The 17,648-nt window shown below is 37.6% G+C and overlaps 1 protein-coding gene and 1 pseudogene across 1 annotated transcript; one reads left to right on the top strand and one right to left on the bottom strand.

Annotated features, from left to right (window-relative positions):
- Window positions 1–6,142: 6,142 nt before the first annotated feature.
- On the top strand, window positions 6,143–7,030 carry LOC149389182 (secreted RxLR effector protein 161 pseudogene; annotated as a pseudogene).
- Window positions 7,031–14,328: 7,298 nt separating this feature from the next.
- LOC149389181 (2-oxoisovalerate dehydrogenase subunit beta 1, mitochondrial) lies at window positions 14,329–17,199 on the bottom strand. The gene is made up of 12 exons (XM_089624600.1): window positions 16,805–17,199; window positions 16,584–16,731; window positions 16,426–16,485; window positions 16,282–16,339; window positions 16,117–16,214; window positions 15,950–16,039; window positions 15,808–15,876; window positions 15,519–15,605; window positions 15,106–15,201; window positions 14,947–15,024; window positions 14,651–14,737; window positions 14,329–14,571 (listed from the first exon to the last, which is right to left on the bottom strand). Exons 1-12 carry the CDS (start codon window positions 16,990–16,992, stop codon window positions 14,536–14,538), a joined length of 1,095 nt encoding a protein of 364 aa, XP_089480726.1. The 5' UTR covers window positions 16,993–17,199; the 3' UTR covers window positions 14,329–14,535.
- Window positions 17,200–17,648: the final 449 nt, after the last annotated feature.

Raw genomic sequence — 17,648 nt, 5'->3', positions numbered from 1 at the left:
TATGATGGTCACAGTGAGACTTGATCTAAATCCTGAAGTGATCATGGACACTGGGTTATGTTACTGAGCTCTTTGACTCATTCGCTAAAAGGCTATTCATGCTAATCACAACTTATGTCTTGGGAGTTTTCTCAGAGCATAATTCGAGTAAGAAATGATTTACAGATACAGAATCCAGCCTTCCTGAAAGAAGGTTAATGTTCTCTCACCTACGGGTTGATTCCAAAACCAATAGATTGCGCGCACTTTCGAAGTAAGTAACGTTCGAAAGAATCTTTCGCTAGGGAAGCATGTATCAAGGGAAGTATAACGGAATAAATTGACTTTTCTCGGTACGGGTTGAACCTGGAGGATCTTGATCACGAACTGACTATATCAGTGGACACTCGTCACGATGAGTAAATATAATTCTAGTATAAAGGAGAGTTCAGTCTTGGCTTACAAAGTGGAGTATTTGACCAAGATTAAACGAATCGATGGAAAAAGAGAAAAGACTATATTTCGTCTTTTTCATCGGATTGGTTAAGCTTCTATTATTAGGTCCATAGTCCCCGACTCGGCTCGGATAAAGGCGGATAAGAACTTTCGTATAATAATGTTTATCATTATTCATCTCATTTGCTGTAATTATGATTGACAGCATTAATTCTGGAAAACGGGTATTCGCATAATTAAATAAATATTTATGGTAGAATTATTTATTTATTGTTTGATCAAGTAAATAAACAATTATTAATTATTTGTTTATTGTTGGACCAAGTAAATAAATGATTAATTGGGTTTTAAACAATTGGGCCTTGCACACATGGAAAATTCGAAATAGGGTTTATGGCACTAGGATTTGTGCAAATCTCCTTGGTCGTGTGCCATCAAGTTCGAAAATTTCAAAATTGGTATTTACCAATATTTTTTCTTTAGTTGTTTAAATAAAGGAGAGAGAATAATATAAGATATTGTCCTATATTCTCTCTTTATTTAAAGGAAAGTATTTAGGAGAATATATGAGAATATATTTAAAAGGAAATAATATATTCTCCTATATTATCTCACTAAATAAAATATTCTCTATTTAAATAGAAAATAATATCCCATAGATATTGATACGATGGATGAGAGAAAAAGTAGGATTCACTTGTTGAGATCCAATGGCCTAGATTTAATCCACAAAAATTCGTGCATTCTAGCCTCTCTTGGCCGTGCACTTCTGCCTCTCCCTCCCCTCGGAAATTCGTTTTCATTCTTAGTAAAATAAGAGAGAGATCTCGAAACACCTAGTTTCGTGATCTAGTGAGATAAAGACTGTGCCCACTCATCTTTCTTATTCGTCTTGGAGATTACGTTTCGGAAGACTAAGATGTCATCCTCGAGTCCTTCATCAAGACAACGCAAGGAGTACGCGATTGGTTTCGGAGCGTTATGTAGCTGAACCGAAAAATCAATGTAAGTATTCGTTTACTCTTATTTCGGTTGCTTGACATATATGCTCTCGTATAATTTTAATTAACGTAAATCTAGATCTTGTCATATAATCAATGAATTAATTAGCTCATGATTAGCGTAATTAATTATTTTTCCGTATTAATATGGTTATATGGGGGAATCATCCCCAACAAGTGGTATCAGAGCGATTGTTCGTGTCTGATACGCGCTTGATTCCCCAACAAGTGGTATCAGAGCTAGTCGATTTACTTAATTAATTGATTCGTTCATGTGATTAAATTTAATATGGTTTGAATGAATTTATATTTTGATATGAATTTCATGCAATTCAATATATGATTATGTGAATTGTGATTTGTGGTTGATCGTAGAATTTTTGATTCTCGCTTTTCTAGTTTTTTTGTACACCCGAAATTCAAAGGGTATAGGTTTTTTTGTAAATCTTTTATTATTATTATTATTAGTGTAATCCGACGAGCGACGTTCTTGATCACGATGATCGGCGAGAGACGAGACGGACACACAACGAAGAAGCATAACGGACGAAGAAAGCCTCCACGACTACGCCACAAGAAAACTTGTCACAAAATGTTGTGACAAGTCTCGGCCGTCCTCTTCGTGCCGGGCTGCGCCCTCGTGGCGGCGGCGGTCCGGTGCAGCCTCAAGTCTAATCTTGACCTAGGTCAAGATTAGAGGATTCGTTCGGACCTCAGCCCGGAAACCCTAGTGGGCCCACGGGCCCACTCATTAAAAAAAAATTACCGAAAAAAAAATTAAGTTTTTAAATGTTTTATTTAATTAATTGTATGGGCTGAACCCTAATGATTTTTATGTAAAACATTACAAAATAAATTATTATGATATCGATTTATTTTAAATGGGACATTAGAATGGACCCTTAATTAATTAATTTTTTCGATAAAAAAAAATTAGAAAAATTAAATAATTTGATATTGAGTTATTTTTCTAAAGGATATAAGAATGGGCCCAATTCAATCCATGGGCCAATATGATTGGGCTCATCTTGATTTATTTTTTAAGAGTCAATTAGGATACGATCAACACAAATCAAACCATGCTTGCTATGCTTGTTTATTTAATTGCTTTGCCATGCATGTATGCTATAACTTAGATCATGTATCGTATGTTAATGGTTGTCATGGGTTTCATTCATTAAAATTGTCTAATTGGATTAGGATAGTATTAATGAATGAGTTGAACGGATCGGAGAGCTTTGTCACCAAGTCGATAAAGGGCTAAGCTGAGAGGTACTTAACACATTCTAGTCTTGATTATCCTAATAGTATTCCTCAAGCTCCCAGCTTTTAATATGATTTAGTAAACACGAGTGTATCACCTAGATTAAAGTAAATGCTAGGAAATTAAAATACTAAAAGTATATTGAGTCTTAGGCCTCCAACATTGACACAACACCGTGAGGATGAAAGATCCCGTCGTGACCGGCGGTTTTCTAAACATGGTGGTCAGTTCCATTCGGAAGGGCTAATACCAAGGTTGTATCTCTGACGATAGGTGGGAGGGTTGATCTCTGCGTGTACTAGTTACGCTAGTGCGTATGGGCTAGATTTCTTTCACTGAAATGTTGGGTCGACTCATGCATGAACCAACCGGTGATTGCTCATGTGGCTAATGATTCCTATTAAAATGATAGTTACTGAGCATAGTTATGAAGGTACATGTACTGTGATTGTTCACTAATCTGAAATGGTTCTCATTTTCACTAGGTGCACTCCGTTACGTCACCAGAGTGAAACGGACTGTGACTATTAGTCGAATTACCATGGAATATAAAAAACTGGGTCTTTTAAATCTTTAGTATTTTTCCCCGTGCTTATGCATTATGTTTTTTATTTCCTAAATTTATATGATGAATGTTTTTTCTTTTCAATAGTAATTTATGTACTTGTATTTTATTAATTTCAGCATGACTTCAAATTATCATCTCTTGAAGTATATTATGGATAACAAAATGAAGTCTGGTGAATGTGCAGTTCTCTATATGAGAAACATGTTGGATTGGATGAATCAAGCCGCCTTTCGGGCATAAAGATTGATGAGGCAACTCGGGTTGAAATCATTCTGAATTCACTCGCCGAGGAATACGCCGACTTTGTCATTTACTTTCGTGGTTTTGGCCCGGATTATAAGATGACGAAGTTTCAAAGCGAACTTCTTTCTTGGCGTGATGGTTTGATAGAGTATGCTTACCATCAGGTGCAACCGAGTTTGGCACCACAGCCTCGTCAACCTTCACCAGAATGATTCCTGATGATGATGACATCAGCCATGAGTCGTGTGAAGGTAATGTACCGTTCACTCACTTACATGTATTAGAAGCACTATATGCTGGAGATTCTCTCTCATCCTGGATAATTGATTCGGAGACAACTAATCATGTTTGTACAACCTTACAGGTGTTTGACTCGTGGGAGGAACTGAGGGGAGACGAACTACAGCTTAGAGTGGGGAACGGAGAGTCCGTCACGGCTAAAGCTTTAGGAATAGTTCAACTCCGATTTGGAAATAAATATTTGATATTAGATTCAGTTTATTTTATACCTGGGTTCTGTAGAAACCTAATTTCAGTTTCTGAATTACTTAAATAATTTTTTTTTTATCTGTGAATGAGAAAACTATGAGTGTTTCTTTAGATGGAAGAATAATATGTGATGCCTTATTATATAATGGTTTATATGTATTAACTCCTGAAAATAAATGTTCATTTAATGCTGAAATGTTTAAAGTAGCTAAACCCACATCTAATAAGAAAATTAAACTGTCTAGTGATGAACAAACCTATTTATGGCACTTAAGACTTGGTCATATAAATATAAAGAGGCTAGAGAGGCTTTCAAGGCTTAGGCCGTTGAAACACCTTCAAGTGGGAACTCTACCTGTTTGTGAATCCTGTATTGAAGGAAAAATGACCAAACGATCTTTTGCTGGAAAAGGATTAAGAGCCACCGAAACTCTGCAACTTGTTCACTCTGACGTCTGTGGACCAATGAGTGAAGCTGCGAGAGGCGGTTATGAATACTTCGTCACATTTACTGATGACTATTCTAGATATGGTTTCATTTACCTAATGCAACGAAAATCTGAAACTTTTAGTAAGTTCAAAGAATTTCATGCTTGTGTTGAAAACCAAATGGGTAAGACTATTAAGACCTTTCGATCGGATCGGGGAGGCGAGTTCTTAGACACTGAGTTCACCGATTACTTGCTTGAACATGGGATTGAGTCGCAATTATCGGCTCCTGGTAACCCTCAACAAAATGGGGTTGCTGAAAGGAGAAATAGAACTATATTAGACATGGTAAGATCCATGATTAGCTACTCTTCACTTTCAACATCTTTCTGGGGTTATGCATTGAAGACTGCCATATATATCTTAAATCAAGTTCCTTCAAAATCTGTATCTGAAACACCCAAAGTACTATGGAATGGAGCACCTGAAGGTTTGCGTCACTTCCGTATTTGGGGTTGTCCCGCTCATGTCTTGAAAAAGAAATCGAGCAAGCTGGAACCAAGAATAAATGTTTGTTTCTTTGTTGGTTATCCAGAAGGGACAAACTGAGGTATTTTTTATGATCCTATTGATAGGAAAACATTCGTTTCAACTCATGCTACTTTTCTTGAAGATGATTATGTTAAAAATCATAAACCTCGAAGTACAATTATACTCGAGGAAACTGTTAGACCAACCCCGAAGACTAACGTCCAAGGGAATCCATCTCCACCTACAATTGTTGTGAGAGTGGGAGATGAAGAAGAAAACACAAACGTTGGTCCAAGTGCTACACTGCCTCGTCGTAGTGGGAGGGTCTCTAGAGAGCCCGACCGATATCTTGGTTTTGAAGCAAACGTCGTTGCCTTGGATGCGAACGACGACGACCCCGTGTCATTTAATGACGCCATGGTCGACTTGGACAAAGAAAAATGGCTAGAAGCCATGGATCTAGAGATAGAGTCTATGCACTCGAACTCAGTCTGGACTCTTGTAGATGCACCCGAACAAATTAGACCGATTGGGTGCAAGTGGATCTATTAGAGGAAGAAATGAGCTGATGGACAAGTCAAAACCTTTAAGGCTAGACTTGTGGCTAAGGGTTTTACCCAAAGAGAAGGAGTCGACTACGACGAAACCTTCTCTTATGTAGCCATGTTTAAATCCATCAGAATTCTTCTGGCCATTGCCGCTCATTACGATTATGAGATTTGGCAAATGGACGTAAAGACGGCATTCTTGAATGGCTATCTGGAAGAAGAAATCTATATGGCTCAACCAGACGGATTCATAGAAAAGGGTCAAGAGCACAAGGTTTGCAAATTATTGAAGTCCATTTATGGACTCAAGCAAGCGTCTAGATCCTGGAACCAAAGGTTTGATGAGGTGATCAAGACCTATGGTTTCGAACAAAATATTTCTGAGCCTTGTGTTTACAAATACTCGAAGAAAGTAGTTGTTTTCTTAGTCCTTTATGTAGACGATATCCTCCTTATAGGAAGCGATATTAAAGTAATGTCTGACATAAAGGAGTGGCTGGCAAAGCAATTCCAAATGAAGGATTTGGGGAATGCTGCATTTGTTCTAGGAATCCAAATCATTCGTGATATGAAGAACAAACTACTAGCTCTGTCTCAAGGTACTTATATAGATAAGGTACTTTCTCGCTTCTCGATGCAAAATGCCCATGGGGTGTTGTTGCCAATTCGTTCAGGAATGTTCCTGTCGAAAGAGATGTGTCCTAAGACACCGCAAGAAGTGCAGGATATGAATCGAGTTCCATATGCCTCAGCAGTTGGGAGTCTGATGTATGCCATGTTATGTACTATACCCGACATATGCTATGCAGTGGGAGTAGTTAGTAGATACCAGTCAAACCCTGGTCAAGAACATTGGGTAGCTGTTAAGCATATCCTAAAATATCTTAAGAGAACTAGAGACATGATGCTTGTATACACAAGTAATGACTTGGTGATACAAGGATACATTGACTCTGATTTTCAGGCAGACCGTGACATGTTAAAGTCAACGTCTGGGTCAGTGTTCACTCTCAATGGAGGAGCGATTGTCTGGAGAAGCGTTAAGCAATCTAGTATCGCAGACTCTACTATGGAAGCTGAATATATTGCAGCTTCCGAGGCAGCTAAAGAGGCTGTTTGGCTTAAGAATTTCTTAGCCGAACTGGAGGTAGTTCCTAACATGAACGAGCCTGTGCAACTCCACTGTGATAACACTGGAGCTATTGCAAACTCGAAGGAACCTCGCAGCCATAAGAGAGGAAAGCATATAGAGCGAAAATACCACCTTATAAGAGAAATAGTTCGAAGATGAGACGTGGCAGTCGTGAAGATCTCGACATTGGACAACATCGCGGATCCAATGACAAAGGGACTATCTGAACATGTGTTCGTGAAACACGTGGGAGGAATGGGCCTTAGATACCTGTCATATCTTCTCTAGGTCAAAGTGAGAGATTGTTAGGAATTCTTGTCCACGAGAAGATACTTAGGTAAATTCTAGTTGAAATTATTAATAAAATAAAGTTTGACATTTATTATCTATTATTTCTTATTTATTGAGATTTATTAAACATTCATTATTCCATAGCCTCCGTATCTAACTGAGTCACGTGCTAGGTGTGCTAAAACATAGTCGATGACTGATATACGCCTGGAAAACTATATCTAAAGTCATATATGTGGAACACATAGGTGAAGGCTGATCACTATGTGGGAGAATTCTACACTTGTGCATGTCTTGGACAGGTCTTGGTGTAGATGTGTCATTTAAGGACCGTTACGACACACTAACCAATGCCACTATGATGGTCACAGTCAGACTTGATCTAAATCCTGAAGTGATCATGGATACTAGGTTATGTTACTGAGCTCTTTGACTCATTCGCTAAAAGGTTATTCATGCTAATCACAGCTGATGTCTAGAGAGTTTTCTCAGAGCATAATTCGAGTGAGAAATGATTTACAGATACAGAATCCAGCTTTCCTGAAAGAAGGTTAATGTTCTCTCACCTAAGGGCTGATTCCAGAATTGATAGATTGCGCGCACTTTCGAAGTAAGTAACGTTCGAAAGAATCTTTCGCTAGGGAAGCAACAATGCTTAGGGCTGATATGTATCAAGGGAAGTATAACAGAATAAATTGACTTCTCTCGATACGGGTTGAACCTGGAGGATCTTGATCACGAACTGACTATATCAGTGGACACTCGTCACGATGAGTAAATATAATTCTAGTATAAAGGAGAGTTCAGTCTTGGTTTACAAAGTGGAGTATTTGACCAAGATTAAACGAATCGATGGAAAAAGAGAAAAGACTATTTCGTCTTTTTCATCGGATTGGTTAAGCTTCTATTACTAGGTCCATAGTCCCCGACTCGGCTCGGATAAAGGCGGATAAGAACTTTCGTATAATAATATTTATCATTATTCATCTTATTTGCTGTAATTATGATTGACAACATTAATTCTGGAAAACGGGTATTCGCATAATTAAATAAATATTTATGGTAGAATTGTTTATTTATTGTTTGATCAAGTAAATAAACAATTATTAATTATTTGTTTATTGTTGGACCAAGTAAATAAATGATTAATTGGGTTTTAAGCAATTGGGCCTTGTACACATGGAAAATTCGAAATAGGGTTTATGGCACTAGGATTTGCGCAAATCTCCTTGGCCGTGTGCCATCAAGTTCGAAAATTTCAAAATTGGTATTTACCAATATTTTCTCTTTAGTTGTTTAAATAAATGAGAGAGAATAATATAAGATATTGTCCTATATTCTCTCCTTATTTAAAGGAAAGTATTTAGGAGAATATATGAGAATATATTTAAAGGGAAATAATATATTCTCCTTTATTATCTCACTAAATAAAATATTCTCTATTTAAATAGAGAATAATATCCCATAGATATTGATACGATGGATGAGAGAAAAAGTAGGATTCACTTGTTGAGATCCAATGGCCTAGATTTAATCCACTAGTGTGAACACAATGAAAGGAAATAAAATATTCTGGAATGTTCCATGAATATCTCATTTTACTACTATAAATAGGGGTTCATGATAAGGCAAAAAGAAGCAATTAATTTTTGAAAAAATTCGTGCATTCTAGCCTCTCTTGGCCGTGCACTTCTGCCTCTACCTCTCCTCGGAAATTCGTTTCCATTCTTAGTAAAATAAGAGAGAGATCTCGAAACACCTAGTTTCGTGATCTAGTGAGATAAAGACGGGGCCCACTCATCTTTCTTATTCGTCTCGGAGATTACGTTTCCGAAGACTAAGGTGTCATCCTCGAGTCCTTCATCAAGACAACGCAAGGAGTACGCGATTGGTTTAGGAGCGTTCTGTAGCTGAACCGAAAATCAATGTAAGTATTCGTTTACTCTTATTTCGGTTGCTTGACATATATGCTCTCGTATAATTTTAATTAACGTAAATCTAGATCTTGTCATATAATCAATGAATTAATTAGCTCATGATTAGCGTAATTAATTATTTTTCCGCATTAATATGGTTATATGAAGGAATCATCCCCAACACAAAAATCATTAGAAGTATATTCATCCCTTAAATCACAACGAAAACATTCAATGACAGCAGAGTGTTGTGTTTTTACGAATGAGCTAAAATCAGAAAAATGCCAAAAATATCATATCTACGCTTTAGTAGATAAACCCAAGTGTAACGACTAAAATCATCAATAAATGAAACGTATATCTAGAACCACTCTTAGTAGACACGGGAGCATATCCCCACACATCAAAATGGACAATATCAAAGGGAGGAAGATATGACAAAACACTTTTATGATAAGGTAAAGTTGAAAATTTCGCAAGTTTAGAACCACTACAATAAAAAAAAAATATCATGGGAATTCAAATGCCCTAAAGTTCCCGTAGAAACCAAAACATGCAAATGAAACGCTGAAACATGACCCAAACGCGAATGCCACAAATAAAAGTCAGAAGACAAATTACTCAAACGAAAAGAATATAAAATCAACACTAGATGCAGACAGATCTAATATTTTGAGTTCATCCAAGACATAGGGTCTCCCTTGTCTACGGCTTATCTCAATCAGCGTCTGAGATCACGGAACCTGAACACAATAAGTGAAAGAAGAAAAGGTGACTAAGAAACCAGATTCACATAATTGACTAACATAAACAAGATTTATAGCAAGATTAGGGATATAGTAGACATCACGAAAAGAAACACGAGATGTGACAACAGAACCAACACCCACCAGTAGCATAGGGGTGACATCGGCGGCCATAATGAGAAGAGATAAATGACGAGACAATGACACAAAAGATGGAAAGTGAAGAGACATATGGTGGGAGACACCTGAATCAAGTATCCACAAGGAGGATGGTATACATGGGACCGACGATGAGGACAAACCTTTTGAGGAAGAGGCGGACATGGTATGAGGCTGCGAGACAAGAAGCTGTATGAACTGCTCAAACATGTACGCCACGGATGGGGCATCAACATCATTGGTGAGTTGAGGTGGACAAGCTGCTCAGTGCCCACGGAGCCGTCGGACAGGGTACCCATGCAGCCGACAGGCACTGCTGAAGCTGGGGTGGACGTTGTTGTTGGGGTGGTCGTTGCTGCTGCTGCTGCGCTTTGCCTCTGCTCAACAAATTGGATACTGAATCTTCCAATGCCCACTCTCCTTACAAAAGACACACTTATCTAGATGGACCATCATTAATGCCTTTGGCACTATCACCAAACGACCGATGTAGGATAGCAAGGACAGCTGGCGATGCGGGTGGTGGAGTCTCCTTGTCAATATTAGACTTGAGATGAACCTCTTCAGCCAGCAGCTCATTGACCACATAATTAACATAAGGAAAAGGACTGCAGTGAAGAATCGCACCACGCACTCCCTCAAACTAAACTAATCGCTGCTCTTCATGCCGAGAGATGTAAGCCATCATTACCCTCAACTCACCCAACTCAGTCAATGCCAACTGATCTCACAATAGGTACATAGCATAATAGAACTCCTAAATACTCATATCGTTTTGCTGAAGTGCACGAATATTCATCTCCAATTGATATTGCTTGACAAAGTTAGACTGAGTATAAAGTCTCTCCAGATGATCCCAGACCTCATTCAGAGTCTCATACTTCGCCAACTAACCAACGATCGAGTGGGTAATAAAATTGTTAATCCACATGATGATCTTCGCATTATCAGCCTCTCAAACATCCAGCAAAGTCCCAAAATCAGCTGCCTTCTCATCAGAGGGCTTAGGCCGCACACCCGTTACGTAACTCCACATAGACTTTTCACGCAAAAAATTCCTCAAACATAACTCCAATATGAGTAATTTTTGTCATCCAATTGAACACCAATCTCCTTAAGAGAATCATCTCTACGATTCGCGCGCCATATCGAAAACACCAATCAAAACAGTCCAAAAACAAAATCCAAACAAACAAAGGGAAACTCCCAAATCGAAATCCAAAATCGCAATCACCAATGCATCCAAACAACACCAAATCGAAGGAGAAAACAATCACCCAAGCAATTACGACATGCACAAATCAAGGAAAAGAGATGAAAATACCAAATATACGGACGAAAAACGTAGCCATGGGTGAAGATGGTGGCTCTAATACCATGAAACTTCACGGATTCAGATAAAAGAGAAAGTTTGAAATAATAACGTATCAATGGGAAATACAATATTGCGTGTATATGATCCTAATACGTACAATCAAATAAAATAAAGACTAAAATAACTCTACATAAATATAATAATAAAAAAATATTATGCTAATAAAAGCTAGAAAGGGATCTCATTTCCCTTCAATATTAAGTAAAATCTCAATTTTGTATCTAACACCAAGTTTTCTTTTCCGTTGGTCATGCATTATGGTCATCTTCCTCGAAGAATGTTACTAAAGTTGGAACAAAATAGATAATTAGTTAAATACATTGATTTGTTTACACTAATGTAGACAAAGTAAAACATTTCTAAAAAGCAAAAAAAAATATAGACAAACTTACAAAGTGAATTTCACGCTATTTACATTAATTTGATTACGGAAACTTATCATTACATGTATCACATTTGACGATGATACAATTCCAACGAAATTGTGATTATCGTGACATATACTTCATTAACTCATTAATTAAGTCCATAAATAATCTCATTTGTTGCGCCAGCTCATTTCAAATAAAACTTGGTCCCCAGGAAGTTATTGAATTTAAAGAATATCAAGCAAACCTTTTAAGACCGATTGTGGTTCTAGAATCATGGATTTATTCCCCTTTGGATCAAGATCACCATCTCTAATCTAACGGCCTCAATAACAAACTCAACCGCATATGAACATCACACACATTTTGTTTGAAGAGTCATGACATACATTAACACAGCCACTCGAATTCGGACTCGTTATATACTATACTAAAACAGAGTAAAAGTTGAATAACTAAATCACTCCTCACAAATTTAATAAAAATTATTTCGTCGTTTGGGCTATGAATGGATATTGTTTTCTTATATTTGTCACCAAAATTTTTGAGTTTAACCGGCTATTAATACGTCTATGTGGGCCCTGATAATACCGGACCTTTTTTTTTACTATTATATTTTGTTTCCATTTGGTGTACATTATCTATTCAATAATTCACGCAATAGAGAAATTTTATTAATTGGGCTTAATAAGCCATTAAATATCAAGATTAGACCCTAATGTTTAAAAATATCTGAATATGGACTTTTGGCGCAAAATCAGACAAAAATACCCCTGATTCAAAAAAACCCATATTTTTCTCTCATTTTCAAATGATTTTCATCACAATTTTTTTTCATGTGTTCAGTTTCGATTTTGAGGGTTTCACCTTGAATCTCATCGTACGACATCGTACAGCATCGTACGACATCGTACGATATGAGTATGTGTTCAGTTTCGATTTTGAGGGTTTCACATTGAATTTCATCGTACGGCATCGTACAGCATCGTACGACATCGTACGGCATCGTACATTATAATGTGTATGAATTTTATCGATTTTGAGGGTTTCACATTGTATCTCATCGTACGATGTTGTACGATGTCGTACGATGCTGTACGATGTCGTACGATGCCGTACGATGAGATTCAATGTGAAACCCTCAAAATCGAAACTGAACACATACGATGCTGTACGATGCCGTACGATGCTGTACAATGTCGTACGATGAGATTCAAGGTGAAACCCTCAAAATCGAAACTGAACACATACCCAAATTCCTATAAAAAAAAAAAAAAAAAAAAAAATCGGGGCGTTGCCCCGAACCCCACGAGCTCAGCGGTGAGCTCGACCACCGAAAATTCTAATCCTAGCGCAACCAATTTGAAGACCAAAAAGAATTGTGATGAAAATCATTTGAAAATGAGAGAAAAATATGGGTTTTTTGAATCAGGGGTGTTTTTGTCCGATTTTTGACCAAAAGTTCATATTCAGATATTTTTAAACATTAGGGTCTAATCTTGATATTTAATGGCTTATTAAGCCCAATTAATGAAATTTCTCCAATAATAACTATTGCTATAAATTTAGCAAAATGTTATCCTACATCTCTTTCTGTTTATATATTTTCACAGCTATACATGATACAAAAGTCATATAAATCTTAAAAATAATGCCCCAAATAATGAAGTCATTTATTTTTTTTAAATAAATAAATACATCATTGAAGTTAATCAAACGGACAAAGTTGACTTTGACACTAGACACTATTGACATTAGTGAGCCTCCAACGAACAGCCTTGACACGTGCTATAGATGTGGGAGCATCAATACCCTTCTTGTGAAACGCAAAAAAGATTGAAAACTAAACCGGATTTAATAACAAAATTAGCGCGTTAAAGACTTGCGAGACAAGCAGCAGAAATCGAACAAGATGAGATATAGATTTTTTATCTTTGGTTTGAATCGATGTGATTCTAATAGAAGCACAAGACTAGGACGTCCTTGATCCAGTACATGATGTCTGTTTACAAGTTTTAGATCTACAACACTTCTCGCCGAGAAAGTCGATCGGAGAAGAAGACGCTTCACAACTCCGGTGATTTCTTTCCCGAACTCTCAATCAAGAACAAGTTTTTTTATTACTACATAAGAACTTTTACATTGTTTCTCTCTAAACCTCTCTAAGCGATGATGCCATATACAAGAAGGTACTTATACACCTCCTGACTAACTAACTCTGCTAGTTGTCGACGTGGCATTTTTTTATTTGTTTCAAAGGCTGTGACGTGGATACACATGCTCACAACTATTATTAAAAAAAATTGCATTTAAAAACTTTAGACTAGCCACCCTAAGAAAAACTAATTCATCTAGCCCCCATAACCTAATTGTCACGAGCTTTTGGTGTCGGGACGAAGAGGAGTGAGCTTTTGAGGTCAATCCGAATATGTAAATGGATAATCCCAACTATAGGTTCCAATTGTAAGAAAAGAATAAATAATCGGTCGATCTATGGTCCGACAGGTAATATCGGCCCTGGTTTGAACGATACCTTAGATCAAGACTAGAGGGTGTTACAATGGCAACACCACCATCTCTCTCTCTCTCTCTCTCTCGGGCACTAAATGACAAACACAAGATTACCCCACGACAAAAGATAACAACGAAAATGAAGGCCATATTGTTCATATGACGATCGTAAGATGGTATTCAGATAATAATAATTATAATTATAATTATATAATAATAAAAAAGACTAGACTTTGATATCAGTTAATTTCTGAAATCCGAGCAAAAAGAAAAGTTATTTTCTGAAGGACCCGAACTAACGTACATCATTCAAAGAGGCATCTTGAAGATAAAGTTGGATCCATTTATTTATACTTTTAAGACATATTATGGGAAGAAGTTTCTGCTGTGGTAAAATTTCTCCAAAAACATTAAAAGTAAACAAATACCAGCAGCGAGCATCAACATAAATAGGTTGAACGGATTTGAGATCGTATACAATCGAGCACAATATAATTAAGTTAACAGTATAGAAAGATAGTACAAGAATTCAGTACTTTACAGTTGATTTGATGGCATCCAGAATCTGCATCCATTTGAGGCATGACATAAGTATTTAGATGACAAAAAATAAAATAAAAAATCATCATTCAAAACTTGAATACCTTGTTCTTGTTTGGCATATAGAAAGGCTCAAAAACCAGTGGAAAAGGAGTGTCCAGACCACATATTCTTGCTACAGGTGCTTCTAACTGCACAATATACACCAAAATAATTATGTATATTTCGAGAAAGTTTTAACGGCATTTATGTCAAGTATTTGTATTGGAGGCGATATAAGAACACACACACACAAAAAAAGCTATTCTTTCAACGTCTCTTGAATTCATGCCCAGCTCAAATCAAAGCAAACCAACGCAACAACACAGCAGCGTTTCAAAAAGGTTGGTGGATTAATTACCCTTGAGAAGCAACGCTCGACGATCGAAGCAGATATTTCAGCTCCAAAGCCTGAAGTCACTGGAGCTTCATGGCTGATCTGCGTGAGTAAATGAAATATGTCTTGTCAAGATTCATTCCATACCGAAAATCCACTAATCGGTCTGAGAGAATTACTAACAAGAAGCCTTCCGGTCTTTCTGACAGAGGCCTCCACTGTTTCTTTATCCCATGGTATCAGAGTTTTCAGGTCAATCAGTTCGCAAGAAATACCTTCCTGAAAATTTTCCGAGGCCTCAAATTGCTTATCGTATTTACCAGAACAAGAATTTTATATGAGAAATTACCTCATTTTTCACCAATTTCATAACATTTTCTCACTTTCCACCAAAAGACTGATTTGGCCCAAAATGCCTCCATTTATGTCAACAATGTTAACATCTATTTTTGTCCTTCACTATTAGATGTCAACATTGTTGACATAGATGGTGGTATTTTGGGCCAAATTAGTCTTGGTGGAAAGTGGGAAAATGTTATGAAATTGGTGGTAAATGAGGCAATTTCTCATTTTATATTCGGTTTGTTTTGTTATACCTTTTGGGCATCAATACAAGCTTGTTCCATTACCGATAACTGAGCTCCCCAACCAACAAGCGTGATATCACCGCCTTCTCGGATCACCTGAGAATCATAGTGTTAGGAACTTAAATTAAAGAGTAATATCATGATAAGTAGATTAGTAACTTATATTTTTCATACATACATATACATCAATTCGTATCAAATTGGTATTCTACTTATTGCATATGAATTCTAAACATAAAGTATCGGCCTAAAACCTGACATCCTCGAGAATCAGAGAAGTTCAAGTCGAACATTGTACCTCAGCCTCTGATAAAGGCAACATGTAGTCGTGCTCTGGAACATCCTCAACCGACAAACGATACAGCCACTGCAGAGCAAATCAAACGCAGAGCTGACTCCCATTTGCAATACAGACAATATTCGATATTTGGATATAATACCTTGGGCTCGAAAAAGACGACCGGGTTGGGATCGCGGACGCTGGAGAGCAACAACCCTTTGGCTTGTTTGGGGCTGCGAGGAATCACGACCTGCATTGCATTTCAAAGGGAAGATTTGAACGATTGAGATCGCAATGGAAAGAAAGAGAGAGAGAATAGGAAGGTACTTTGATGCCGGGGGCGTGGCAGAAGAAGGCTTCCGGGGACTGAGAGTGGTAATGTCCGCCGTGGCCCACCGCTCCGTACGGGGCCCGGATTGTCAGACCTGTTCAGTATCAAGTCCATGTCAGAGAGAGTTTTGGTTCTTTCTCTCTTTTTTATTGTTTGTTTACCTCCGCAGTTGAATTGGTTGCCACTCCGGTATCTGAATTTTGCGGCTTCATTCACGATCTACACACATTATTCCCAATTTGAATCAGTAACACAGTGCGTGAGAGAGAGAGAGAGAGAGAGAGAGAAAGAGAGAGAGATTGTGCCTGATCAAAGGCGGGGAATATGTAATCGGCGAATTGGATTTCGGGGATAGCTCGGTTTCCCTGTTGTTACACAAAATCAAAATGTAATGAGCGAGAGAGAGAGAGAGAGAGTGTTTCAAAATCGGGAAGAAGAAGTGATATATCATATATGTATATACCATAGCGGCAAGACCAATGGCGAAGCCGACGATTCCCTGCTCGCAGAGAGGGGTGTTGAAGACCCTGTTTTTGCCGAAGCGATCGGCTAGTCCGGTGGTGCACCGGAACACCCCTCCGAACCCCACATCTTCGCCGAACACGTACGCTCTACGATCCAGAACAAGAGAGAGTGAGACACAACGCACGATGTTCAAGAGTAGCGAGAGAGAAATGGACGAACCGGGGATCGGAGTCCAAGGCGATGTGAAGGGCTTGGTTGACCGCAGAGTAGAGATTCATGGATTTGGAGCCGGAGCTCGTTGAGAAACTCCGCCCATTGTTACCCGCCACTTGCCTCACAATTCTCCAGCAGCTTCTTCCCATTATTACTCTGTTGATTATTATTGATTTCGGCTTTGTATGAATCATATGATATGAGATGATGATCGCAAGAGTTTGAGTGGGACAAGCAACAATTTCCCTCGTTTATCACCTTAACTCATGACAATAGCTATCTTATTTTAGCCTACATGGATTCGAGGTGTATCGGATTGGATTGATGTCACTCTCATTCCAAGTTTCCATCCATGTAATCGAATCTTTCATTACCGCTCTTTATATTTATTTGCTTCACAAAAATATTTTATTCTTCCATATAGGACTTTTCTTATCACGTCCTTTAATTTTCATTGATCTGTTGACTGGTGATTGACGTGGATGAGTGTGTACACAAGTGCTCCATAGAGATAGAGATGCAATTTGATTCGTTACCCGCGTTTCGGAACGGAATAATCATTCTGTACCCGGTTATTCGGGACCGACCCGTTAACTTTTAAATATTTAAAAAGATAATAAATTTTTATATATTGCAATGAAGATAATAACGTTGCAATGAAGATGATCAAATTTACAATGAAAATGATCAATTTGCAATGAATACTTCTTTTGTATTTTTTATTTATTTATTTTGAATTTTAATGTTTTTATATTTAAGTAACACTTTGATATTTTTCACCAAAATTTTATTATTTTTAAACTTTATATTGGGCGTGTTTGGCACAGCTTTTTTAAACCTGTTTTTGCTG

Source organism: Urtica dioica, chromosome 8 (assembly GCF_054948205.1).
Source record: "Urtica dioica subsp. dioica isolate 48M chromosome 8, U.dioica_male_clone48M_v1_H2, whole genome shotgun sequence".
Taxonomy (NCBI): Eukaryota; Viridiplantae; Streptophyta; class Magnoliopsida; order Rosales; family Urticaceae; genus Urtica; species Urtica dioica.
This window is presented reverse-complemented; position numbering and strand designations above follow the sequence as displayed.